At 49.5% G+C, this 26,637-nt stretch overlaps 2 protein-coding genes across 2 annotated transcripts in view; one reads left to right on the forward strand and one right to left on the reverse strand.

Annotated features, from left to right (window-relative positions):
* NEB (nebulin) overlaps positions 1–15,095 on the forward strand; it is a 105,380-nt gene extending 90,285 nt beyond the window's left edge. Inside the window, exons 134-142 of the mRNA XM_064718377.1 lie at positions 4,968–5,060; positions 5,528–5,620; positions 7,566–7,658; positions 8,613–8,720; positions 9,597–9,780; positions 10,273–10,365; positions 11,093–11,167; positions 12,655–12,764; positions 14,922–15,095. Coding sequence (XP_064574447.1) covers positions 4,968–5,060; positions 5,528–5,620; positions 7,566–7,658; positions 8,613–8,720; positions 9,597–9,780; positions 10,273–10,365; positions 11,093–11,167; positions 12,655–12,764; positions 14,922–15,095 — 1,023 coding nt within the window. The remainder of the gene's footprint in view (positions 1–4,967; positions 5,061–5,527; positions 5,621–7,565; positions 7,659–8,612; positions 8,721–9,596; positions 9,781–10,272; positions 10,366–11,092; positions 11,168–12,654; positions 12,765–14,921) is intronic.
* A 3,058-nt stretch (positions 15,096–18,153) lies between these two features.
* The window catches only part of RIF1 (replication timing regulatory factor 1), a 65,690-nt gene continuing 57,206 nt past the window's right edge, over positions 18,154–26,637 (reverse strand). The window contains exons 26-36 of the mRNA XM_064718817.1: positions 26,303–26,445; positions 25,573–25,662; positions 25,440–25,494; positions 24,589–24,852; positions 21,598–24,084; positions 20,660–20,791; positions 20,292–20,369; positions 20,081–20,196; positions 19,675–19,828; positions 19,250–19,368; positions 18,154–18,482 (exon numbers count right to left, since the gene is read on the reverse strand). Of these exons, the coding sequence (XP_064574887.1) occupies positions 18,266–18,482; positions 19,250–19,368; positions 19,675–19,828; positions 20,081–20,196; positions 20,292–20,369; positions 20,660–20,791; positions 21,598–24,084; positions 24,589–24,852; positions 25,440–25,494; positions 25,573–25,662; positions 26,303–26,445 (3,855 nt within the window). The 3' untranslated portion in view covers positions 18,154–18,265. The remainder of the gene's footprint in view (positions 18,483–19,249; positions 19,369–19,674; positions 19,829–20,080; positions 20,197–20,291; positions 20,370–20,659; positions 20,792–21,597; positions 24,085–24,588; positions 24,853–25,439; positions 25,495–25,572; positions 25,663–26,302; positions 26,446–26,637) is intronic.

Genomic DNA, 26,637 nt, shown 5'->3' on the forward strand with positions numbered 1-26,637 from the left:
CTGCCTTTCCTTTCATTAATCACTTCAATCCTAGATAATTTTTGATTTCCCCTGGCTTTGCCATGTATAAACCCCAAACTATTCCTTGTCTGACCCAAATCCGTGGCTGTGATGGGGTGGGATGGGAAATCAGCTGGGATTGGAAACAGCATTGCTCCTGCTTTGGGTTTGAGCCTTTTCCTTTAGGATTGGTGCTTTTCCTTTGGGCTTGAACCTTTTCCTTTGGGTTTGAGCCTTTTCCTTTGGGTTTGGTGCCTTTTCCTTTGGGTTTGAGCCTTTTCCTTTGGGTTTGAGCCTTTTCCTTTGGGTTTGGTGCCTTTCCCTTTGGGTTTGGAGCCTTTTCCTTTGGGTTTGAGCCTTTTCCTTTGGGTTTCAGCCTTTTCCTTTGGGTTTGGAGCCTTTTCCTTTAGCAAATGTGGCAGGGATACATTGGAAGTGTTTGGGGGTGTTGGAATGTGTGGAAAGTTGAGGGAAGTGCCACTGAAACCAGGAGAGCACTAGAAATTCTATGTAGGTAATACATCATATAATTTTTGAATGTATAAATTATAGTATTCTATATTAATTGATTAATATTCATTTTATATATGATATATAATTATTTCTATTATATAGAATATTATTTATATGTAAATTTTTTTCCCCAATATCCCACCTAAATCCAGCCTCCTTCAGCCTCAGTTCTAGCAGAATTTAAATGAGTTTTTTATCCCAAGGGATTTTTCCCCCCAGGATGTGTCAGCAGCCCCTCTCTGGTGCTCTGGGTGGTTTTGGTGCTGCCTTGACTCTGTTTTTTGCCCCTCATCCCACAGGTGTTGTACAAGGAGGAGCTGGGCACAGGAACCCCCACCCCTGTCACCCCCGAGATTGAGAGGGTCAAACGCAACCAAGAACACATTAGCTCGGTAGCTTGCAATTCCAAAAGCCAAAAAAATTCCCTCTTAATCAATTTTAAAATAATCTTAACCCCAAATAATTGATTGACACAAGAACATCCCATCCCTTGTGTTCTGCCATTTTTCCTCAGTAATCCCTGATTTATTTTGATTGGATCCATCACTAATGAGTTCAGATCCCTTCTTCCCATTTTTCTCTTGCTGTATTTTTTATGATCTGCCTTTCCTTTCATTAATCACTTCAATCCTAGATAATTTTTGATTTCCCCTGGCTTTGCCATGTATAAACCCCAAACTATTCCTTGTCTGACCCAAATCCGTGGCTGTGATGGGGTGGGATGGGAAATCAGCTGGGATTGGTAACAGCAATGCTCCTGCCTTGGGTTTGAGCCTTTTCCTTTAGGATTGGTGCTTTTCCTTTGGGTTTGGAGCCTTTCCCTTTGGGTTTGGTGCCTTTTCCTTTAGTAAATATGGCAGGGATACATTGGAAGTGTTCTGGGGGTGTTGGAATGTTTGGAAAGGTGAGGGAAGTGCCACTGAAACCAGGAGAGCACTAGAAATTCTATGTAGTTAATACATAATATATTTTTGAATATATAAATGATAGTATTCTATATTAATTGATTAATATTCATTTTATATATGATATATAATTATTTCTATTATATAGAATATTATTTATATGTAAATTTTTTTCCCCAATATCCCACCCTCCTTCAGCCTCAGTCCTAGCAGAGTTTAAATGAGTTTTTTATCCCAAGGGATTTTTCCCCCCAGGATGTGTCAGCAGCCCCTCTCTGGTGCTCTGGGTGGTTTTGGTGCTGCCTTGACTCTGTTTTTTGCCCCTCATCCCACAGGTGTTGTACAAGGAGGAGCTGGGCACAGGAACCCCCACCCCTGTCACCCCCGAGATTGAGAGGGTCAAACGCAACCAAGAACACATTAGCTCGGTAGCTTGCAATTCCAAATGTGAAAAAAAAAATACCCCCTTTAATCGATTTTAAAAGACTTTTTAACCAACAAAACAATATTCTTGTTTCCTTATAATTGACTTACCCAAAAAAATAATGTCCCGGTCCCTCTCAGAATTTTTTTTCCTTTATAATTATTACTAACATTTTTTCTTATTCCCTTGATGTTTAATTACATCATTTTAGTAATTGAATCCCATCTTTTGGAGTGTGATTGCCTTTTATAACTATTAAAATCCCACCATTTTTTCCTTAATTAGTCTCAGAAATCCTTTTATTAACTCTTAAAAACCCACTCTATTTCCTTTTTTTTGTCCCAAGAACGCCTTTTTTAACCTCTTAAAATCCACTCTATTTTCTTTATTTAGCTCAAACAATCCTGTTTTTTTTTTAACTAAAAATCCACCGTTTTCCCAATTTAATCTCAAGAATATTTTTTTAATTCTAAAACCCCATGTTTTCCTAATTTATTCTCCACAATTCTTTTTTTAACTCTTAAAACCCCGCTCCCTTTCCTTAGTTGGCCCCAACAACTTTATTTTTTTGTTTAACTCTTAAAAACCCAGCCTGTTTTCCTTATGTAATCCCCATCCAGTTTTGTTCCGTGAATTTTCCTGATTTTACCCTGGAGAACTAAACCGTGCCTGGGTGGGATGCGCTGGGCTGGGAGAGGATGCGGAGCCGCTTTATTGGGGTTGTTTGGTGCTTTCACAGCTTTTCCTGCGCGGGTTTGTGTCCCAGCGCTGCTGTTTGAGCAGGATTCCTCTTTTCCTGCCTCCCATCCCGGATCTGTGTCCCGTTTCCCGCAGGTTCTGTACCGGGAGGAGCCGGGCACGGGCACCCCCATCCCGCTCACCCCCGAGCTGGAGCGGGCCAGGCGCAACCAGGAGCACCTGAGCTCGGTACCGTGGGCGGCGGGAGCGCTCACTAACGGCCCTTAAAACACACGGCTCTGCCCTCCGCCTGCTTAATCCGCTCACAAACACACCCACGGAAACGCATCCCTGCAAACATCTTTACAAACACCACAAACACATCCTCACAAACACATCCCTGCAAACATCCCCACAAACACCATAAACAATCCTCACAAACACTGTAAACAATCCTCACAAACACATCCCTACAAACATCCTCAAACACCATAAACAATCCTCACAAACACATCCACACAAACACATCCCTGCAAACATCCTCACAAACTCCATAAACAATCTTCACAAACACATCCCCACAAACACATCCACAGAAACACATCCCTGCAAACATCCTCAAACACAGTAAGCAATCCTCACAAACACATCCCCACAAACACCATAAACAATCCACACAAACACATCCTCACTAATATCCCCACAAACACATCCCTGCAAACATCCTCAAAACCCGTAAACAATCCCCACAAACACATCCACACAAACACCACAAACACATCCTCACAAACACCACAAACACATCCCCACAAACACATCCACAGAAACACATCCCTACAAACACCATAAACAATCTGCACAAACACCACAAACACATCCTCATAAACACATCCCCACAAACACATCCCCACAAACACATCCCCACAAACACCATAAACAATCCTCACAAACACCACAAACACATCCTCATAAACACATCCCTGCAAACATCGTCAAAAACCGTAAACAATCCCCACAAACACATCCACACAAACACCACGAACACACCCTCCACAAAACAACATCCCCTGCAAAAACATCCTCACAAACACCACAAAATACATCCCACAAACACACATAACAATCCTCACAAATGCAGCTCCTCATAAATATCATCCCACAAGCACCATAACAATCCTCACAAATCACATTCAAAATACCCCTAAAACACCACAAACACATTCTCCAAACTCCCATAACACATCCCTCTCCACAAACACATCCCCACAAACTCCACAAACACATCCTCATAAACACCACAAACACATCCCACAAACTCCACAAACACATCCCCACAAACACATCCTCATAACAATCCTCAAAACATCCCACAAATCATCCTCACAAACACCCTCCCATCCCACAAACAATCCCACAAACACATCCACAACTCACAAACACATCCTCAAAACAATCCTATAAACCCACAAACACATCCCACAACACTCTCCTAATCAGTCCTCACTTCCTCACTATGTTACTGACTTCCCACTTCTTCACTGATGAACATTGCAGTGATGGAATTATTTACAAATATTTACTTGGTTTGGAGTTATTTACAAATATTTACGTTACTCTTAACGTTTTTAACCGTTTTATTCCCTGTTCCATCTTCCCTTTATATGTTTTATATATTTTATATCTAAAATTCCTTTGTGCAATTGTTTTAACCATGGAAGAGGGAGGGTGTGACTTCTCAGGTGGCTGCAGTGGGGGTTTAACAGCTCCCATTCCGCAGGAAAATTTGGATTTGATGAGTGCTGATGGCTTTGGACGGTTTCTTGTTGTGCAGGTGTTGTACAAAGAGAGCGTGGGGACAGGGACCCCCACTCCTGTCACCCCCGAGATGGAGAGGGTCAAGCGCAACCAGGAGATTTGCAGCTCGGTACTTTGCCAAGAGCAAAACTTCCCTTTAACTCTTTAAACCCAGAGTTGAAACCTTTTAACTCTTTCCAAGCCCTTTTTAACCGTTTGGAGAAGGATTTGTCCCAAAATAACGCAGCTCAGCGCAGGGCTCGCTCCTCACTCGTGGCTTTCTCCGGTTGAAATGTTAACTCGGGTCGGTTGATCTCGGTTTTAAGAGTGATTTTAATGTCCTGTTCTAATCCTAAACCCTCTCAAACTCCTCTCCTTTTCTCTGCAGTGCTGCCGTTTATTTTAATTGGGTTTAATTGCTAATTTCTTTTAGCAGTTGGTTGGGTTTTGTGCCGTGCTCAGCCCCTCCGGGGGGATTTTGCGCTCTTTGGTACTGATAACTGATACCCCGTTATCAGCAGCGGCTCAAGCCAGGCTGCCAAACTCCTCCTGTACTAAACCGGTGCCCAGGAGCTGCTCTAAAATCACCGAGGGAAGGGAACGTGTGGGGAGAGCTGGTGCTGACCGTGCCTCTCTGCGCTCTCGTCCCGCAGGTGTTGTACAAGGAGCACATAGGGAAAGCCACCCCCACGCCCGTCACCCCCGAGATGGAGAGAGTCAAACGCAACCAGGAGATCATTAGCTCGGTACTTACAGCAGGAAGAGTCCCCGAAAACGGGAATGGAGTGTTTGTTTAACCCGGCTGGAGCCTCAGCAGCCTGTGCTTATTAACCCCGAAACGCCTCTGCCCCGAGGCCCTGCCCGTGCTCACCCACAAACCGCGCCCGCTTCCCTGTAATGGGAAAACTAAAAGCTGAAACCCAAGGAAGGCTTTTACTTGGATAAAACAATCCCTTTTTGGGAGGGATGCTGTTGTCCTGGTTGAATTTTTAAACCCTTTCTTACTCCCCCTGTGCTTTGCCCCCGTCCCTGCATCCCAGATTAATTAATTAATTAAAAGCTCCAACTCCTCCCCATGCCCCAGCCCTAACTCGGTGGGACGGCTCCAAAGCTCTTTGTTCGTTCTGCTTTTTGGCTTTTTTTTTTCATTTTTCTTTTTCTGTTTTTTTCTTTTTCCTTTCCTTTTCAATGACATTTGGGTACTCCCTTGTAGGTTTTGTACAAGGAAAATGTGGGGAAGGTGACCCCGACCCCCATCACCCCCGAGATGGAGAGAGTCAAACGCAATCAAGAGATCATTAGCTCGGTACCTTCCCAGGAATTTCTGCTTTCCTTTGTGCTTCAGCTTAATCAAGTAACAGCCTAACTCCCACTCAGAGCTGGTTTTAATTTAAAAAGAGATGTATTTCTTTTTTTTTCTGCACATTAATTGCTCCTTCTAAACCCAAATTACTTTGGTGTTAACGGTGTGATCCAGAGTTTTAGGCCTTTTTTACAACTTGGTTTGTGAATTTGTGGGTTCTATCCAGACCATCTCAGGAGTTCAGATCCCTTGGTGGGATCAGGGAATGTTTGGGTTGGAAGGGACACAGAGCTCATTTCATTCCCTCACCTCTCCCTAGCCCAGGTTTTCCAGGGATGTTCAGGCTTCTCTCTGTGTTCAGTGTTTCACCTTCCATTGGATTTTCAGGTGGATTTGACTTCAGGATCCCTGACATCATTATTGGGGCAGTGTGGCAACAAAACTTCCACCTCCCTCCTAAAAAAGATCAAAGAATTGCTTCAAATATAGATTAAATAAAGCAGATAAATCATGTCTTACACAGCTTTTTAGAGCCAGAGGCACTCCCTGAGCCTCTGGAGCCCCTGGATAGAGCCCTTAACCCCAAATCCCACTTTTCCTCCTCATGTTCCTCACTAAACGTTTGAGGTTTTGAAATCTGGTAAGAAAGTAATAATTTGTGTTGAGAAATTGCTTCAAATATAGATTTAAAAAAGATCAGGAATTGCTTCAAATATAGATTTAAAAAAGCAGATAAAGCATTCCTCACACAGCTTTTTAGAGCCAGAGGCACTTTCTGGGCCTCTGGAGCCCCTGGATAGAGCCCTTAACCCCAAATCCCACTTTTCCTCACTGAACGTTTGAGGTTTGAGTGTGGTAACGCAGTGATGATTTGTGCTGAGCCCGGCGCTCGGGGCTGTCTGAGAGCCCGCCCGTGTTTGTCCCGCAGGTGTTGTACAGAGAGAACGTGGGGCAGGCGACCCCCACGGCCGTCACTCCCGAGATGGAGCGAGTCAGACGCAACCAGGAGCAGATTAGCTCGGTATTCCCAGGAAAACCCTGCCCGGACCTCCCATTGCCGTGCTAACACCCAGGAGGGCGCCGAGCTCCTCTGAATAACCTCACTCTGCCTGGTTTTATTTAACCCGCTAATTTTTCCTTTCAAAAGTCACCTCTTAAGCACTGGAATTCTAAAGGATTTTTCTTTGTCATTTAATTTGTTAATATGATTTTTCCCGGACTTTTCCCCCCCTTTCCTAATCTTAAAGGATTTTTTTGTTGTTTAACTTAATACGATTTTTCCTGACTTTTTCCCCCCTTTCCTAATCTTAAAGGATTTTTTTGTCGTTTAACTTGTTAATACGATTTTTCCTGACTTTTCCCCCCCCTTTCCTAATTTTAAAGGATTTTTTTGTCGTTTAACTTGTTAATACGATTTTTCCTGACTTTTCCCCCCCCTTTCCTAATTTTAAAGGATTTTTTTGTCGTTTAACTTGTAAATACGATTTTTCCTTAATTTATTTTTTTGATCCTAACGGGGGGTGTTGAGTGCAAACCCAGCATCACCCCGGGGTTGGTGTGCAGTTCTGCTCTGTGGTCTGTAGGTTGCATACAGGGAAGGTTTAGGCAAGGCCACCCCCAGCCCGGTCACGCCGGAGATGGAGAGAGTCAAGCGGAACCAAGAACAAATCAGCTCGGTACTGAAAGCACAGCCAAGCACCTTGTGTCAAAATAACCATCCTCAGCCAAACTCCACCTAATCAGCCTTATTTTCCCAGTTTTCCTTATTTTTGCCTATTTTCCCTTTGATGTTTTAAATGATTTTTCTCACCTTTTGCCAATAACGTTTCAGCTGCTTTGTTTCCCGAGATCTTTTCCACTCAGCAGGGGCTGAGTTTGCTTGAGCATTCCCCCCGTTCCCAGGAGCAGCTGGGATTGCTCCAGCCTGAGCTGTGTCTGTGCCCTGCAGGTGCTGTACAGGGAGCACATGGCCAAGGGAACCCCGACCCCGCTGACGCCCGAGATGGAGAGAGCCAAGCGCAACCAGGAGAACATCAGCTCGGTGGGTGATGTAGTAAACCCCTCAGGTTTAGCCAGGACCTCCTCTGCTGTCCCCCTGTGTAGGAAACCCCTCAGGTTTAGCCAGGACCTCCTCTGCTGTCCCCCTGTGTAGGAAACCCCTCAAGGTTTAGCCAAGGGCCCCTTGGAGAATAGAATGCTGACACAGCGGCAAAGAAGTTTCCTGTCTCCAGGGACATCCGCCTTGTACCTTATCCCTATAGCCATGGAAGGCAATATTGTGTTAAACCCTACCATTGGTCACTTATGGTCACTCTAACACCTTTGCCATTGGTCAGGATTGGATCCAGGCCAAGGGTATAAAAGTAGCACACTGTACCCCTACTAACTGGGAAGAAGAAGAGCTGAGACCCTTCACAGACCCTACAATAAAGCCATACTCGTGGAACAGCCAGCGTCTTCTGCTTCTCCTCTCTCTACCCTCTGCTGGAGCCTTAGGCCAAGGGAAAAGCTACCCAGCAAGCAAAGCTGAAATCACAAGAGCTGCCTGATCACTAAGAGCTGAATATTCCCTGCTTGCTAGGGGCTGACCCGCGGCCTTGGTCTGAGAGCGAGCTGGCTTCTGGCACCCAGTGCCCTTGGGGACTGAGCTCTGGAGCTGGAACAGCTTGCATAGGAAAAGACCAAGCAAGGCTCATTTAGGGTGAGACACAGGAACCCCCGAAACCCTCTCTCACACAGGAGAGGCTTGGAAGGATATGGAATTCTCCAAAACTTCCTGGTGCAAATCAAGTATTTCTGTGCTGAATTGCGTTTTCTTGGGGAGTTTTCAAGCAGTTAAATTTCAATTTACTGCCGTGATACTCTGCGACGTATAAAATTGTGGTTCTTCAGTAAGATCACTTATAAAAAAATTGTATAAAAATCTGGGGCTGGCCTTTCTTTGGCAGCCTGGTGCTCCAGAGGTGACTCCTGTGCTGCTCCTCCTCCCTGGCAGGTCCTTTACTCGGACAGTTTCCGCAAGCAGGTCCAAGGAAAAGCCGCCTACGTCCTGGACACGCCGGAGATGCGGCGCGTGCGGGAGACCCAGAAACACATCTCCACTGTAAGGCTCTGCCAGCGGGGCCTGCCCGGGGAAGGGAGGGCAATATAACAGGAGTTCAATGTAAAAATTCAGTATCAAGTTCAATATAAAAGGAGTTCAATGTAAAAATTCAGTATCAAGTTCAATATAAAAGGAGTTCAATATAAAAATTCAATGTCAAGTTCAATATAAAAGGAGTTCAATGTAAAAATTCAATGTCAAGTTCAATATAAAAGGAGTTCAATGTAAAAATGCAATATCAAGTTCAATATAAAAGGAGTTCAATGTAAAAATGCAATATCAAGTTCAATATAAAAGGAGTTCAATGTAAAAATTCAATGTCAAGTTCAATATAAAAGGAGTTCAATATAAAAATGCAATATCAAGTTCAATATAAAAGGAGTTCAATGTAAAAATTCAGTATCAAGTTCAATATAAGAGTTCAATATAAAAGTGTCAGTTCAATATAAAAATTCAATAAAAATATCAAGTTCAATATAAAAGGAGTTCAATATAAAAATGTAATATCAAGTTCAATATAAAAGGAGTTCAATATAAAATAATGTAAATCAAGTTCATATAAATATAAAGAGTTCAATATAAAAATGCAATATCAAGTTCAATATAAAAGGAGTTCAATGTAAAAATTCAATGTCAAGTTCAATATAAGAGGAGTTCAATATAAAAATAACCCTGCCTGGCAGCAAGGACGACGTGTCCCACCAGGTTTGGGTACCCAAGTCTGGGTGTGGTGGCTCTGAGCCCTGGGTTTGGTGGCTCTGAGGGTCCCAGGGTTTGGTGGCTCTGAGGGTCCCAGGTTGGGATTGGGAAGGGCAAAGTTCAGGAGCTGGAAACGCCCCTGAGGGAAGCGGGAATGACAATCCTTTGGAATTGCAGGTGAAGTACCACGAGGACTTTGAGAAGAGCAAGGGGAGCTTCACGCCCGTGGTGACCGACCCCATCACGGAGCGCGTGAAGAAGAACATGCAGGACTTCAGCGACATCAGCTACAGGGGCATCCAGAGGAGGGTGGTGGAGATGGAGCGGAAGCGCGTGGACCAGGACCAGGAGAACATCACAGGTCAGGAGCCCTGGGCACATCTGCTGCAGGAGGGGTTTCATTTGAGCTCAGCCACATCAATTCCAATTCAACATTATCTGGGGATGTTGTCATCCAAATCCTTTTTGGAAATATTCTGCCCCAACAGCTGCAAATCACCTGTGACCTGCTGTCCCCACCTTGATAATGTCACACTGCATTTATGGTTCTATTCTGAACTCCATCTCTATCTATTAGAGAAATACTGTGCTGTAGATTGATTGTAAAAAAGCCAAATTTGTGCTATAGAATTGAGAAGCACTAAATTATAAAATAAGGGTGATTTTTCAAAGAATTCCAGACTGGTTTGGAGTGCAGGGACATTAAAGCCCATCCAGTCTCACCCTGCCATGAGCAGGACACCTTCCACTAACCCAGGGTGCTCCAGGGCTGGGGAGGACACAGCTCCTGTCCTGCTGCCCTGCCAGGCCGTGCTGCTCGGCCTCCCCTCAGGAAATGTCCTTTTCCCTGCAGGGCTCCGGGTGTGGAGAACCAACCCCGGCTCCGTCTTCGACTACGACCCCGCCGAGGACAACATCCAGTCCCGGAGCCTGCACATGATCTCAGGTGTGTCCCAGGGGCTGCAGGGAAATGGGGTTGAACTCCTGCAAGGGAGGTCTGGGTGCCAAACAGAGCTGAGACCCCAAGGGACACAGGGGACAGGGGAGAAATTGGCTGTAGCTGCTCCTCACCAGTGCAACTAATGGCCAAAAAATACATTATTAATTTTCCTGTTGTGAAAGGATCCAGCAGAGGCAGGAGGAGGATTGTTTATCGTTTATATGATCCACAGGTGCCATGATACAACCTGTGCTTCCTTTTGGAATAACTGAACAGGCTGTTCTCAGTGACCTTTTTTTTAACTCCTGTCTGAGAGGAAAAATACCTGGATGGTAGAAAATCGTGGGGACAGCCCAGTGCTCTGTCAGGAAGAAAATCACAGGATAATTAGAATAAAAATTTTGTAAGCAATGAGGACTAAGGGGAAAGAGTCTGGAGAAAGGATAAAACACTGTGAATATTGACGAGCTGGACTTCAGCACGGAATGCTTAAAAAAGCACTGGGAAATCCCACTATGGTACACTGGGATTGTGGAAAAACTGAGCTTAGCAGGGCTGGGGTTCTATGAGGTCTCAGCTCTAGGGTTGGGAACTCTGAGAGCCCTGGGGCTGGTGGCTCCAAGTGCCCCAGGGTTGGTGGCTCTGAGGGTCCCAGGGTTGGTGGCTCTGAGGGTCCCAGGGTTGGTGGCTCCGAGGGTCCCAGGTTGGTGACAGTCCCCCCGTGTGCCCCCAGTCCAGGCGCAGCGCCGCAGCCGCGAGCACTCGCAGGTCCCAGGGGCCAGCGGGTCACGGCTCCACGAGAGCCCAGGTTCAGGTGCACAGCACGAGCCCAGGTCACGCCACAGGTAGGCCACGTACACGCCACGGTACGACGTGCCACAGGTACACGGCCAGGGACACGTCCGCCACGGTACGGCCAGTACACGGCCACCAGGACAGGCACGGACACGCCCGGGTACACGCACGTACGGCCACGGTACAGGTACAGGCCACACCCCCCCCACGCAGGGCCCCCAGGGAAAACAGGCCCCAAAACGCCGAGCTGTGCACAAGCCACAGCGGGTATAAACTGACTTCAAACCCAGCTGTGGCACATGCCCACTGATTGTTTACTCCTAACTCACCCCTGTGGCACATCCCTGATCTTTATCCCAACCAGCTCCATCGCAATCCCATAATAACCACACACAATGATCCTTCTCCAGACTGCCTCTATCACAATCCCATAATAACCCCACACAATCTTAATCCTGTTGTAATCTTCGCTGCAGTGTTGTTCTTGCCTCTCTGCTGGGGCTCTTCTCCATTCTCTGCAGCTCAGTCCTTCCTGTCTTCTCAGGGGCTCCTCCTGGGCTCTCAACCCACCCCTATTTATCTCAGTTACCTTCACGAGCTACAGCTGCTGCCCAGCTAAGGACCCTGCAGCTGCAGCTCGTTTGGAGCAACTCGGACCCACACAGATCCCACAATACAACATATATTCAGGCCCCACATTGACACACACAGATCTTACAATACAACATATATTCAGGCCCCCACATAATCCCAACCACCTCCACTGCAATCCCATAACTCCACATAATGATCTTTATCCCAACCAGCTCCACCACAATCCCATAATAAATAACTAACCGTCACACAATGATCTTTATCCCAACCAGCTCCATCACAATCCCATAATAACCCCACACAATCTTTATCCCAACCAGCTCTGCCAGAATCCCATAGAAACCACACGCAATGATCCTTCTCCAGACTGCCTCTATCACCATCCCATAATAACCCCACACAATCTTTATCCCAACCAGCTCTGCCAGAATCCCATAATAACCCCACACAATCTTAATCCCAACCACCTCCATTGCAATCCCATAACTCCACACAATGATCTTTATCCCAACCAGCTCCATCACAATCCCATAATAAATAACTAACCGTCACACAATGATCTTTATCCCAACCAGCTCCATCACAATCCCATAATAACCCCACACAATGATCCTTCTCCAGACTGCCTCTATCACAATCCCATAATAACCCCATGCAATCATCTTTATCCCAACCAGCTCTGCCAGAATCCCATAATAACCACACACAATCCCAACCACCTCCATTGCAATCCCATAATCCCCACACAATGATCTTTATCTCAACCAGCTCCATCACAATCCCATAATAAATAACTAACCGTCACACAATGATCTTTATCCCAACCAGCTCCATCACAATCCCATAATAAAAACCCCACACAATGATCGTTGTCCATCCCATAATGACCCCACCCTCTCTCTGCAGTGGGCTACAAGCAGGTCAAGACCATTGAGCTGCCACAGCAACGCTCCTCCTCAGTGGCCACCCAGCAAACCACGGTGTCCTCGGTGCCTTCCCACCCCTCCACTGCTGGGGTGAGTAACCTGGGGCACCTGGAGGGGTCACAGCCACTGATTAATGATTAATTAACACTATTAATAGTGTTAATCCAAGACTGAGTTGGTGGCATTCCAGTCTATGGAGCTGAGGCTCTGTATGAAACCAGGTGTGACAGGGACTTAAGGGGGACAGAGCCTCCCCTGTGCCTGGAAAGTTGGAATGGGCACCTGGAAACCTGGAATGGGCACCTGGAAACCTGGCATGGGCATTTGGAAACCTGGCGTGGGCATTTGGAAACCTGGAATGGGCATTTGGAAACCGGGCATGGGCACCTGGAAGCCTGGCATGGGCACCTGGAAGCCTGGCATGGGCATTTGGAAACCTGGCATGGGCATTTGGAAACCGGGCATGGGCACCTGGAAACCTGGAATGGGCATTTGGAAGCCTGGCATGGGCATTTGGAAACCTGGCATGGGCATTTGGAAACCTGGCATGGGCTCTTCTTCCTACTCAGCCCTTGCACACTGAGGGCTGGGAGGGAGTGCTCGGTCAGGGATTGCCTCTGGAGCACAGGACAGGGGAATGGCATCGCCCCCAGGAACTGCTGGGAGGCAACAACTTCTGAGTGACACCTGGAGCTGCTGGTGCCCAAGGCCACCGTGGGGACACTGCCCAGGCCCAGTGTCACCAGCAGCCCCTGGGTTGTGGCACTCGGGTACCCCAGGGGCTCAGGGAGGGAGGAGAACCCACAGCCAGGCTTGAAGGAGCAGCCAGACCCGGCTGTGACACCAATCCCATCCCTGTGTCCCTTCTGTCCCTGCAGAAGACATTCCAGGCTATGTCAGGGTTTGACCGTGTCCCTTTTGTCCCGTGTCAAGGTGTGACCATGTCCCTTCTGTCCCTTTGTGTCCCTTCTGAAGAGGGTCTGGGCCATGTCAGGGTGTGGCCATGTCCCTTGTGTCCCCTGTAAGGCTTTGGCTCTGTCCCTTCTGTGCTGTGTCCCTGCAGATGTTCCAGGCCACATCAGGGTGTGACCATGTCCGTTCTGTCCCTTCAGAAGAGGCTCTGAGCATGTCAGGGTGTGACCACATCCCTTCTGAGCTATGTCAGGGTGTCACCATGTCCCTTTGTATCCCATGTCCCTGCAGACGTTCCAGGCCATGGCAGTGTGACCATGTCCCTTTGTGTCCCTGCAGAAGTTCTGAGCCATGTCAGGGTGTGATCATGTCCCTTTGTGTCACCTGTGTCCCTGCAGAAGACATTCCAGGCCATGTCAGGATGTGGCCATGTCCTTTGTGTCCCTTCAGAAGAGGTTTTGAGCTATGTAAGGCTCTGACCTTGTCCCCTGTAATTCCCTGACCCCGTCCCTCATGTCCCTGCACAAGTTCTGAGCCATGTCAGGGTGTGGCCGTGTCCCCTGTAAGGCTCTGACGATGTCCCCTGTGTCCCTGCAGTTCTGAGCCATGTCAGGGTGTGGCCATGTCCCCTGTAAGGCTCTGACCATGTCCCCTGTGTCCCTGCAGAAGTTCTGAGCTATGCCAGGGTGTGGCCATGTCCTTTGTGTCCCTTCAGAAGAGGTTTTGAGCTATGTAAGGCTCTGACCTTGTCCCCTGCATCCCCTGTAATTCTCTGACCCCGTCCCTCATGTCCCTGCACAAGTTCTGAGCTATGTCAGGGTGTGGCCGTGTCCCCTGTCAGGCTCTGATGATGTCCCGTGTTCCTGCAGTTCTGAGCTATGTTAGGGTGTGGCCGTGTCCCCTGTCAGGCTCTGATGATGTCCCGTGTTCCTGCAGTTCTGAGCTATGTTAGGGTGTGGCCATGTCCTTTGTGTCCCTTCAGAAGTTCTGAGCCATGTCAGGGTGTGATCATGTCCCTTTGTGTCACCTGTGTCCCTGCAGAAGACATTCCAGGCCATGTCAGGATGTTGCCATGTCCTTTGTGTCCCTTCAGAAGAGGTTCTGAGCTATGTAAGGCTCTGACCTTGTCCCTTGTGTCCCCTGTAATTCTCTGACCCCGTCCCTCATGTCCCTGCACACGTTCTGAGCTATGTCAGGGTGTGGCCATGTCCCCTGTGTCCCCTGTCAGTCTGACCCTGTCCCCTGTGTCCCTGCACACGTTCTGAGCTATGTCAGGGTGTGGCCGTGTCCCCTGTGTCCCCTGTCAGTCTGACCCTGTCCCCCGTGTCCCCGCAGAAGACGTTCCGGGCCATGTACGATTACACGGCGGCGGACGCGGACGAGGTGTCCTTCAAGGACGGGGACACCATTGTCAACGTGCAGGCCATCGACGAGGGCTGGATGTACGGCACCGTGCAGAGAACCGGCAAAACCGGCATGCTGCCCGCCAACTACGTGGAGGCCGTGTGAGCCCGGCCTGGGACGGGCTGGGACGGGGCCCTGGGGTGGGACAGCTCCTCCTGGATGGGACAGCTCATCCTGGATGGGACAGCTCATCCTGGATGGGACAGCTCATCCTGGGGATGGGACAGCTCATCCTGGAAGGGACAGCTCATCCTGGATGGGACAGCTCATCCTGGGATGGGACACCCTGGGATGGGACAGCTCATCCTGGAAGGGACAGCTCATCCTGGATGGGACAGCTCATCCTGGGATGGGACAGCTCATCCTGGGATGGGACAGCTCATCCTGGATGGGACAGCTCATCCTGGGGTGGGACAGCTCATCCTGGATGGGACAGCTCATCCTGGGGATGGGACAGCTCATCCTGGGGATGGGACAGCTCATCCTGGATAGGACAGCTCACCCTGGGGTGGGACAGCTCATCCTGGGAGGGACAGCTCATCCTGGAAGGGACAGCTCATCCTGGATGGGACAGCTCACCCTGGGGTGGGACAGCTCATCCTGGATGGGACAGCTCATCCTGGATAGGACAGCTCATCCTGGATGAGACAGCTCATCCTGGATGGGACAGCTCATCCTGGATGGGACAGCTCATCCTGGATGGGACAGCTCACCCTGGGATGGGACAGCTCATTCTGGGATGGGACACCTGCCCCAGGGATGGGACACCGTCCCCAAGCCCTCCTGGCCCCCTCAGCCACAACAGGAATAACTGCAGAGCAAAACACACCTGGAATATTTCACACCATGTTTCCAAAAGTGCCTCTAAGCACATCCTGCCTTTGTCCCAGTGCCAAACTGTCCCAGTTGTTGTCTGGGATTTCAAACATTTCATCTAAGATATCAGATCAGATGTAGATATCTGATGTATCTACATACTAAGATACTACACATCATCTCCAAAATTCCATTGCTAAAGATTAACTCACATATCATAATTCATTATCCAACAAAGAGTTTTTCTGGGCTCTTCTAAAATGTTTCAATATCTTAATTTTGTTTTCCATTTAAGCTTTGGATTTCAACCCGATTTATCTGGGGAGGGAAAAGCAAGCACCCCTCTCCTGCTTGCTGAGCTCTCATGAATGTGTTCTCCTGCAACTGTTCTGGGGGCAAAAGCTGTGATTTCTTGTAAATTAGTGATGAATAAAGCTGAGGTTTCTGCAGTATGGATGGATGGGTGCTGTGGTGCTGGGAAAGGGAATTCACCCCACAAACCACTGAGGAAGGGGAGGACCCAGATCTGGGGCTATTCCACACCTGAACATCAGATTTTGCTTCACCTGCTGCACCTGGCAGCAGCCACTCCAGGGAAGGAATAAAAACCCCTGGATGTTGTGTCTCCCATAGATTAAATCCCATTTACAGCAGGGTTGGAGCATCACCCTGAGGAGCTCAGAGTCAGGGAATTCCCAGCAGGGCCGTGGGAAGGGAAATGTCAGCACCAGGATCAGAGCCCTTCCCGTGGCTCAGGAACGTCCTGACCTGGAAAGCTGAACTCTCCCACAGAGGCACATCTGGAACCAAACCAGGAAACCCCACAGAGCTCCCCCTGCAGCTCCAGCTGTTTGTCCCGTCCCTTTTCTCCATGAGACACAAACAGGGTAAAAAATGCTGAGTTTTGCAGCCCAGATCCCCGCCTGTCCTGCAGGAGCTGCTCCCACCTTCCCCCAGCTCTGGTGACATTCCAAGGTCCCTCCCAGCCCTGGGAACCCAAACCTGGAGAGGGAAAGAGCCCAGAAGGCACCAAACCACGAGGCCACGCCACGTCTGGGAACTCTCAGCTCTTTTATTTGCCCACGTAAAAGCTGGAAACCCACCTGCAGCAGTTCCTCTCAATAAACACCCCTCTGGATAGCTACAGTACAATATATACAGATCAGAACCCCACAGGGAAACCTGGGAGCTCTGGCCGAAGGTCTCCAAGCAGCAGCAACGCAATCCATGCAATTAAAACTCCATAAATTATTACCCAACATCTGCTGTGAGTCTGTACACAATATACAAAGAGCTCTTGTCCAAATCCATCATTTCCTCACGGAAAAGCCTTCCCACCAGGAGAGCTGCTGCCAGCAAAGGCCAGGGGGCACGGCCTGGGGGGCTCTGCAGTCTCTCTCCTGTGCAAGCACATTTCCTCTGAGCTCCAGTCGTACAAAAATACATGGAAAAATAGATCCAGTACAAATACCAGGAGGGAATCCAGCCCAGCTCCCCTCCCCTCCCTGCAGCCCCCAGCCCGCTCTCTGCAGGAGCTTGCAGCAGTAAGAACACTTTGGGTTTGAAAAAAAAAAAAAAAATAATTTAATTACTCTGTTGGTTTGGTTTTTCACAGTCTCTGCTATTGCACAGCTTTGTCAGGTTTTCTTTCACGGCCCGAAAGAAAGATGCATAGCAATCCCACAGGAACAGCTCTGCCAGCGAGGGAACCGGCCCACGGCTCTGCCAGCGGGGAGCAACCAGCACAAAATAAAGGCAAAAAAATAAAGGGGGAAAAAAAAAAAAAAGGGCAAAAATAAAAGGCAAAAAAAAAAAGGCAAAGAAAAAGGCAAAAGAAATAAAGGGCAAAGAAAAAGGCAAAAAAATAAAGGGAAAAAAAGGGGGAAAAAGGGGGGAAAAAGGGGGGAAAACGAGGGGAAAAAAGGGGGGAAAAAAGGGGGGAAAAAAGGAGGGGAAAAAAGGGGGAAGGGGGGAAGGGGGGAAAAAAGGAGGGAAAAAAGGAGGGAAAAAAAGGGGGAAAAAAGGAGGGGAAAAAAGGGGGGAAAAGGAGGGGAAAAAAGGAGGGGAAAAAAGGAGGGGAAAAATGGAGGGAAAAAATGGAGGGGAAAAAGGGGGAAAAAAAGGAGGGGAAAAACAAAAAGGGAACAAAAAGGGAACAAAAAGGAAAAAAAAGGAAAAAAGAAAAAAAAAAGAAAAAAAGGAAAAAAAAAAAAAAAATTAAAAAAAAGGAAAAAAAAAGAAATAAAAGAGGAAAAAAAAAGAAATAAAAGAGGGAAAAAAAAGAAATAAAAGAGAGAAAAAAAAAGAAATAAAAGGGAAAAAAAAAGGAAAAAAAATCCATGAAGATGTTAAGAAAATCCCCGCAGCCCCACAGCAGGAGCAGGTGAGCGTGAGGAGCCCAGCGGGGCCGCTGGCACCGAGCCCTCCCCGCTGGCACCGAGCCCTCCCCGGTCACTCGGTCACTCGGGGGTGCCCGGGGGGGGCGGGCAGGGCCAGCGGCCCCGCAGGCTCCGCGCGATGCTCGCGGCCATGCCCAGCAGCCGCTCCTGCATCTCCAGCAGCTGCCGGCCCGAGCAGGCACCCAGCCCCTCGGGGCTCAGCTGGGCTGCCAGGGCCTGCACCTGCCCCAGCAGGTCCACAGCTGTGGGCTGCTCACTGCCACTGCTGCTGCTGCCACTGCCACTGCTGCTGCTGCTGCTGGTGCTGCCACTGCTGGTGCCACTGCTTGTGCTGCCACTGCTGGTGGTGCTGCCCGTGTCCACCAGATCTGCAGGAAGGGAAAGGACACAATGCATGGAAATCAATCCAAGCACAATTCCAGCTGGTTTGTACAAAATCACATCTCCGAGCAAGCCTGCAATGCATTTACTCCAGGGGAAACATTCCCAGAATATTGAAGATGGAGGGAGAGACCCGCCTTTCTTGATCAGCATCTGACTCCGGTTTATTCATCAATCAGGCACTTTTTATAACAGTGTTAATTCACTTCATGCATATTGCAAAATCTGAGCTCCTGACAGGCTGTAGAGAAAACTTCAGCTCCTCCTTTTGTTTCCAATACCTGAAGTTTGTTTACTGAAACCAAGATCAGTGTTCCCACCATGATATGAAAGTTCTCAAAACCTTCATATCTGTTCCCAGACTGGCTGTCTGCTCCCAGCAGCAGCCAAGGACAGAACGGTTTGAGAATCTTGTTGTTTATATAGAAGGTGGCTGAGAACCTTAATTATTGACAGGATCAACCCTGGGCAAGGCTGCTTTTTCCCTCAGCTGAATCCCTTCATGGCCTCTTTCTTTAAGCCGTGCTTGAACCGGGCTCTCCACACCAGAAAGGCACTGCATTCAATCACCCTGCCCTTCCTCAGGGTTAGAATAAAACTAAACCCAAAATAATTCTCTCCACCAGGACAGCAGAACCCTCCAAACCCAAAGCAAAAAGCCACCAGCAGGTACCTGCTGCAAGTTTTTCCTCGTCTCCACTCAGAGATTTCTCCTCCACATCATTCCCAGGCTTCTCAGCATCTTCAAGCACTGTGCTTTCCTCCAACACCCGAGATTTCACCTGGGCGTGTTTGGGGGAGAGAAAACATTTTCAGATTGAAAACAAATTAAAATCAAATATAGTGAGTAATAAATCAATTATAAATCATAATAAATTATAAATATTATAATAAATCAAATCACTTTTCCTGTTAAGAATAGTAGTTTAACCAAGTGATCTGTATCTTGAATTCATGGTACTGAGGCAGGCAGGGATTGGGTTTTAAAGCGCTGATTTTAACGAAGGAAGAAAGACACCATTCCTGCTGCAGGAAATGGGATCAGTTTTGGCTCCCAGGGTGCAGAAATCCCAGAAATCCCACTTTACCTGCTGCTCGTGGAATCCCCTCAGAGCCCGTTTGACGTTGGAGACCTTGGGGGAGCGGATGGGGAGGGTTTTGATCTCCAGGGCCGTCAGAGTGCTCAGGTCTCCCACGGTCTTGATGTTCTTGGCTCGGATGAGCTGCCCCAGGCCCCTGGCACTGCAGCAGGGGAGGCAATTTGGGTTACTGGTGCACAGCCAGGGAATATCCCCAGCTGGAGGGAGCCACAGGATCAGCAACCCAACCCCTGGCCCTGCACCAACTCCCCAACCACCAAAAAAGTACTTGAAAAATGCCAAAATATTCAAGTCTCTTCCTCACCCGACCAACCCCAATCCCTTTAAAGATTCTCAGGCTCGGTAAGAGCTCAGTCTTTACTGAAATCACCTCCAAAAGCAAGGAGCCACTGACCAGATGTTGGATGTGATCTGAGGTAAAATGACGTCCACAGGGGCCTTGCAGCCGGCCAAGGCAGGGTACACAAACTCCGAGAGGCACGGCAGGGACTCCTTGGCCATCTCTGTGATCTGGGACAACACAGGCACAGCATTAAATTCACTGTCACCCACTGAAAACAGGGGAAAAAAAATAGAAGGGAAACATGAACCAAAGCACTTCTTACTAAACACTTCTTTGAGCTCTTAAATTTAAGGGTACGAGATCCTGGGGACAGAAATCCTTTGGTTGGAGTGGTAATGTGCTGGATAGAAAAAGAGGAAAAAAACATCTCAGGGTGGTAGGAATTGAGTCAATGGTAGGAATTCAGTTAACAGCAGGAATTCAGTTAATAGTGAGATTTTAGCCCCTGAAACCTCAGAGTTCACAGCAACAGAATGAGTCAGGCTAAGGCAGCTTTGTTTCTTACACTTCTGCTCCTCAGCCCTTACAACTGTGTGTAAGTGACCACAAACATGCACCAAAGCCACGCTGTTTCTGATAAACACACAAATGCTTGGGACACACAGAATATTGTGCAGGCTTTGCCCTGACCTGCATGTTGGAGAGGATTTTAAGGCTCCTGGAGGAGGGTGAGGAGTGGGATCTGATGACAGGACTCCTCCTGTCGATGTCGTCTGCCAGGCCCTCCTGGAAAATGGGGTTTGCAAAAGAGACTCGACGGATCTGAGGAGAGACAGGGAGGTGTCAGAGCGGGAACCCAGCCCAGCACAGCCTGGGGAAGCCACTCTGAGGAGACAAAAATATCAGTTTGGAACCATGGAAGTTCTGGAAGGACCCAGGGGATGTTTGAGCAAGGACAGACTGAGGATCCCCTCAGGAATCTCTGTGTACAACCCTGAGCGTGCTGCTCCTGGCTGTGCACCGATCCAGGGTGCTCTGGTTCAAAACAAAACCCTCACAGTGCAAACCTGGCACATTCCAAACCCAAACCTCACCATTCCTGTCAGATTATTCACAACAGCCGCCAGTTACTGAACAGATCTGGGGTGGTTTCAGCTCCCCAGGGAGCAGCACCCAGTTCCCGGGCACTTTTACAAAAAGTGTCTCCAAATGCTTGACTAGGGAAAAACCCCTTTCAATATAGGAACATGTGCAACAATTCCACAAATAATCGCTATCCAGGGCAAGGCACATTGATATGGAATTTTTTTTTTTTTTTTTGTTTCGTGCAAATTAAGAAAACAAAACAAAACATCGCTTCAGGGAAAAGATGAGGAGCAAAGTGTCTTCCCAAGAATTTCAGTTACTTGATTGTATAGGACAGTAGTAGAAACCCTGCTGAAGGGTCGAACAAACATAGTTTAAAGGCAAGTGCCTGGAATAGGGACTACAATATTGTGTCTTAATGCACTCTACTTTACCCTACATTAACTATATAAAAATTAGTTACTAACACTAGAACATGCAGAGACTTTCTCTGATTAGCTGGACTCGCCAACCAGAACGTATATATACGTTCCCGGGGGTACCTTGTTGGCGGGGGACAGGGAATCGTCCTCCTGGCTCCTCTTGGCCCCTCTCTTGAGGATGCTGGTGGAGGGGGAGGCGGAGGGGGACCATGTGCAGCGGGCCTGCAGGCTGCTGGGGCTCTCGGTGCCCGCCCCCGGGGCGCCCCCTGCCCCCTTCGGGGGGGAGCCCACGCTCGGCCCCGCGCCCTCGGGCGCTTGGATTCCATTCTCCTCCAGCTCCTCCTTCATCTCTTCATCTGCACCAACAGGAGCATCCCCAGCGCAGCTCTCAGCTTCTCCTTTATCCTCCTGGTTTCCTTCCAGCTCCTTCATCTCCTTTTCCTCAGGTTTGCTGTCAGCACTCGGCTCCTCGGGCACCTCCTCCAGCTCTCCATTCTCCTTTATTTCCTCCTTTTCTGCAGCTGCTGGTTCTTCCCCCTGCTCCCCTGAGTCCAGGCAGCTCTCCCTGGGCTCTTCGGGAACGCTCTCGGGCAGAACCTGCTCTGTTTGCTCCTTCTGCTCAGCAGGCTCCTTGATTTCCTCCATGGACTCGGTGGTTTCAGCTGCTGCAGCCTCTGGATCCTCTGGATCCTGCTCCTCCACCCCCACAGAGCTTCCCTGCAGGTTCTCCACATCCATCACATCCATCACATCCATCTCCTGCCTGGCCTGGCTGAAGGTGCTGGGCTCCTCAGGAGGGAGCAATGGAGTGCTCATCCCACAGGGAGCCAGGGCCAAGCTCTCCTCCAGGTCTGAGGGACCAGAAACACTCTGGCCTGGGGTCTGGCCTGGGGTCTGGGTGCTCTCAGGCTCCTCCAGCTCAGCTTTCTCCATTTTAGACTCAGAGAGCTTCAACTCAGGCACCTGCTGCCTTGGCTTTTTGAAGCAGCAATCGCAGCTCTTGATTTTTTTCACCCTTTTGCTCCTCTTGTTGTGGCACTCAGGGCTCTGCACAGCGGGCTCAGCACCCGGGGCACAGTGCCCTGTGCTGCTCTGCCTCTCCTCTGCCGCCCTCCCGTCCTGCTCGGGCTCACAGGGGCTGCCCACGGACTCCATGGATGTGTCAGCCCTGCTGGGCTCCACGCTGGCGTCCTGCAGAGCTCCTGGACTCTCAGAGCTGCCAGAGCCCTCAGCCTCTGCAGCCATTTCCTGCTTTTCCAGGCCGCCAGGCTCAGCTGGCCCTGCAGCCCCTGTGCCAAGCTCAGGCTCACCTTTACTGCCCTCCAGGGCACTCCTGGTGTCACCTCCCTGGGCAGGGCCCTCAGGGCTCTGGCTGCCTGCCTGCCCCTCTTTCAATTTCCCCTCCAGAGAATTGCTTCTGCTCCTCACTCTCAGGGGCTTTTTCTTCTTTGTGCTCTCCTCCTTGCCCTCGGAGCCGTCAGCCTCAGAGTTTTCTATGCTGGCCAGCAGCCCCTGGGAGGATCTCCTGGTGTGGTAGCGTGGCCGCTCCACCTTGGGCCCTGCTGTGCTGAGGCTGCCCTGGCCTTCCCCCTCTGCCCTGGGCGCCTCCTCTGCCCTCCTGCCGGCTCTGCCCCCCTCCTCCTCCAGCCCCCTGAGGGCAGGGGACTCCTTGGAGCCCCACTCCTCTGCCGCTCTCTCGGGCTGGCTGCTCTCCTTTGTGCCCTCCGCGGTTTTCCCAGCAACTCCTTTCTGCTTCTGGGATCCATCCCCTTTCCCCTGGGACAGCTTCTTCTGGCCAGCTTTCTCCTCCTCTCTCCTCCTGTCTCTCTTGGGGGGCCCCTCCTCCCTGTCCTGGCTGCCCGAGGAGCTCTCCGCGGGCTCCGAGCGTCTCCTGGCGGAGCGGCGGAGCTGCTTGTGCTGCGGGCAGGCCTGGGGCAGCGGGCTCTCCTCCGCCGGGGGCTGCTCGGGGCAGCTGCTGCTCGCTGGGGGGGTGTTCTCCTTGGAGTCCGTGTCCTGCCCCCGGGCCCCGTCCATCTCGGCGATGGCGCCCTCGGCGCTCTGGATGTCGGCCTCTGTGCAGAGCAGCGCCTGCGAGTGCCTGAGCAGGATGTGCTGCACGTCCTGCCCGGCAGAGCCCAGCTCAGCACGGCTCTCCAGCCCCTCCAGGGGCTCCTCCGGCCTGCCCTGGAGCCTGGGGGCTCTGCTGCCCTGCAGCTCCATCCTGCTCTGCCGGCGCGTCACCCTGCGCGCGGCCACGGCGGCCTCGGCTCTCGGGGCGTTCCTGTCCCCCTCGCCAGCCCTCTCTGCCCTGGCTCCAGCCCTGCTGTCCCTGCTGCCCTCCCGCGGGGCTGCCTCAGGAGGGCTCCCAGGCAGCTCCGGCACAGAGCCCGGCGGGGCTGGGCTGAAGGGCCGGCTCTCTGCAGCCCCGAACCTCTCCAGCGTGATGAAGGACTGGCGCCGGCTCACGGGCTGGGGCGTGCCGGAGACAACGTCACTGGAGGCCGAGCTGCTGGTGACATCTGGGGTGTCCTCCTTCCCTGCTGAGCTCTTGGTGACATCTGGGGTGTCCTCCTTCCCTGCTGAGCTGTTGGTGACATCTAAAGTGTCCTCCTTCCCTACTGGGCTGCTGATGACATCTGAGGTATCCATCTTCCTTGCTGAGCTGTTGGTGACATCTAAAGTGTCCTCCTTCCCTGCTGAGCTGTTGGTGACATCTAAGGTGTCCTCCTTCCCTACTGAGCTCATGGTGACATCTGAGGTGTCCTCATTCCCTGCTGAGCTGTTGGTGACATCCAAAGTGTCCTCATTCCTTGCTGAGCTGCTGGCATCCAGGTGTCCATCTGAGGTGTCCTCCTTCCCTGCTGAGCTGTTGGTGACATCTGGGGTGTCCATCTTTCCTGCTAAACTGTTGGTGACACCTGAGATGTCCTCCTTCCCTGATGAGCTCTTGGTGACATCCAAAGTGTCCATCTTTCCTGTTAAACTGTTGGTGACATCCAAAGTGTCCTCCTTTCCTGCTGAGCTGCTGATGACATCTAAAGTGTCCTCCTTCCCTGCTGAGCTCTTGGTGACATTTGAGGTGTCCTCCTTCCCTGCTGAGCTCTTGGTGACATTTGAGGTGTTCTCCTTCCCTACTGAGCTCTTGGTGACATTTGAGGTGTTCTCCTTCCCTGCTGAGCTCTTGGTGACACCTGAGGTGTCCTCCTTCCCTGCTGAGGCCTCCTGAGGAGCTGCTTCCACAGATCTTGTCTCCATATCTTCTCCAGCTGATGTTTCCTCTGGGACCATCTCAGCTGCCTCATTTTTGGTCTCCTCCTCGCTGGTGTGGGCTGGGCTCTCCTCTGAGTGAGATCCTTCACTCTCCACGTTCTCCTCCTGTCCCAAAACACCAACAGCAAAAGGTTTGTCCCAGGAATCAAATGGAACAGCTGCACTTGCCCTATGAATGTAATACTCAACTCCAATTCTGGTGCAATAGAAATCAACACACCCACAAGGTTTTTCTAACCACTAAATGATTTATTATCTGTGCTTTGATAGCTATAAAAGACACTTAAAAACCATTTAATCCCAAAACAAATAACCACAAAAACGCTTGAGGTTTTGCTGTATTTCACCTGCTCTGCCTGGCTGTGAGCACAGCAGCTGTTCAGGCAAGTCCTCCCCAAAAGGAATTCAGGATTTACAATCTTTACCCCAATAAAATACTGGGGCAGCAGAGGCACGTGGGGGATCAGGAACTGCTCACGTAAATCCTCCCATCCTGACATCAAATAACCAGTGATTTGGCCTAAATGATACTCTAATTAATCCCAAAGGAATAAATTACATAAAGCAGAACACAGCACTGCAATGGTGTTTAATTTTCTCTCACTTGGTGCTGAGAATGGAAAACAAAACCACAAAACCTCTCACGTTTGGCAGAAACTGATTTTAGTGACCATCAGACAATGGGAAATTACCCGAGGCTGCTTTGCAGGGTCTTCCTTGGCAGTTTCTGCTGCAGGTGGCATTTCCCTGGAAGAGAACGGCTGAGATCAGTGCTGCTGCCAAAGAACCCTCCAACAAGCACAGCTGGGCATTTATTTCACTCACAGAGAATCCTCCTGGCTCTGGCTGCACTGGGAGAAGGAGCTGGCGTCCTGGGAAGCATCCAGGTTGTTGTACATGGCAGGGATGTCAGCTCTGCAACAGCACCAGAACGGGAGTCAGGCTCCTCGCTGGAATTTATTATCTCCTTATTTCAAGGCCATTCCTATCAGCTGCATTAAATCTTTATTTTTGGGGAATAAAAGCTGTGATTGGGGTCCCTCTCTGTAAAGAATTCACCACAGCCCAGAGGAGTTTCTGCCTCAAGTTCTGCTGAAGCACAGAAACACACCAATAATAACTTCTCTCATTAAAAAAGATCATTCTAAAGGTTCCTCTGCAATCAAGGTGAGTCTTGGGAACACCCTAATTCCTGACCTGCCGTGACTCAAGAAACCCCATCCTCAGCTTGTTTTACCCAATCCTTTCATTTATATGATTTATGAAAAATAACAGCTTTTATTTCCCACTAGTGAAAATCTGAACTCCAGATTCCCAAACTCCAAGCAGACCAGAGAGAGTGTATTTAATCAGAAGAGGAAATGCCAGTGCAAGGATAATTTGGTTGCTTTAAACCAGCAAAGGAAGGAACTCTTTTACTTTAAACTCCATAGCTGGCATGGAAGAACAAGACTCGATGGCCTGGGGTGTGTGAGAAACAGGAATTGAAGTTAAGTCAAGCTCAGCTACTCCAGGAATGACATCCACATTAAATTTAAAACAATAAATGACAAACCTCTTTGACCTAAGCACTTCCTTCTGATGTTCTGTCAATATTCTTGGTTTTGTTTCTGGAGGAATAAACACAAAATCAACAGATTTCTCCTCTTCCAGAAGCATCTCACTTGTTGTCTTAGGAGATGGAAATTCCAGTTTTAACTGCAAAGAGATAAAAAAACCACCAAATCCTGGGTTAGGAACGAGGGAGGAGCTGGAAATCAGGAATTTCTGAAGGGCATGGCCTATCCCTGTGAGGGACCTGCCAACGCCAGAGCCCACCAAAACCCAAATCTGCACAGAGAACTCTGACAGGGACGTGAACTCTGACTCTGCAGGGCAGCCCAGGCAGGA

The sequence above is a fragment of the Zonotrichia leucophrys genome, chromosome 7 (assembly GCF_028769735.1).
Source record: "Zonotrichia leucophrys gambelii isolate GWCS_2022_RI chromosome 7, RI_Zleu_2.0, whole genome shotgun sequence".
Taxonomy (NCBI): Eukaryota; Metazoa; Chordata; class Aves; order Passeriformes; family Passerellidae; genus Zonotrichia; species Zonotrichia leucophrys.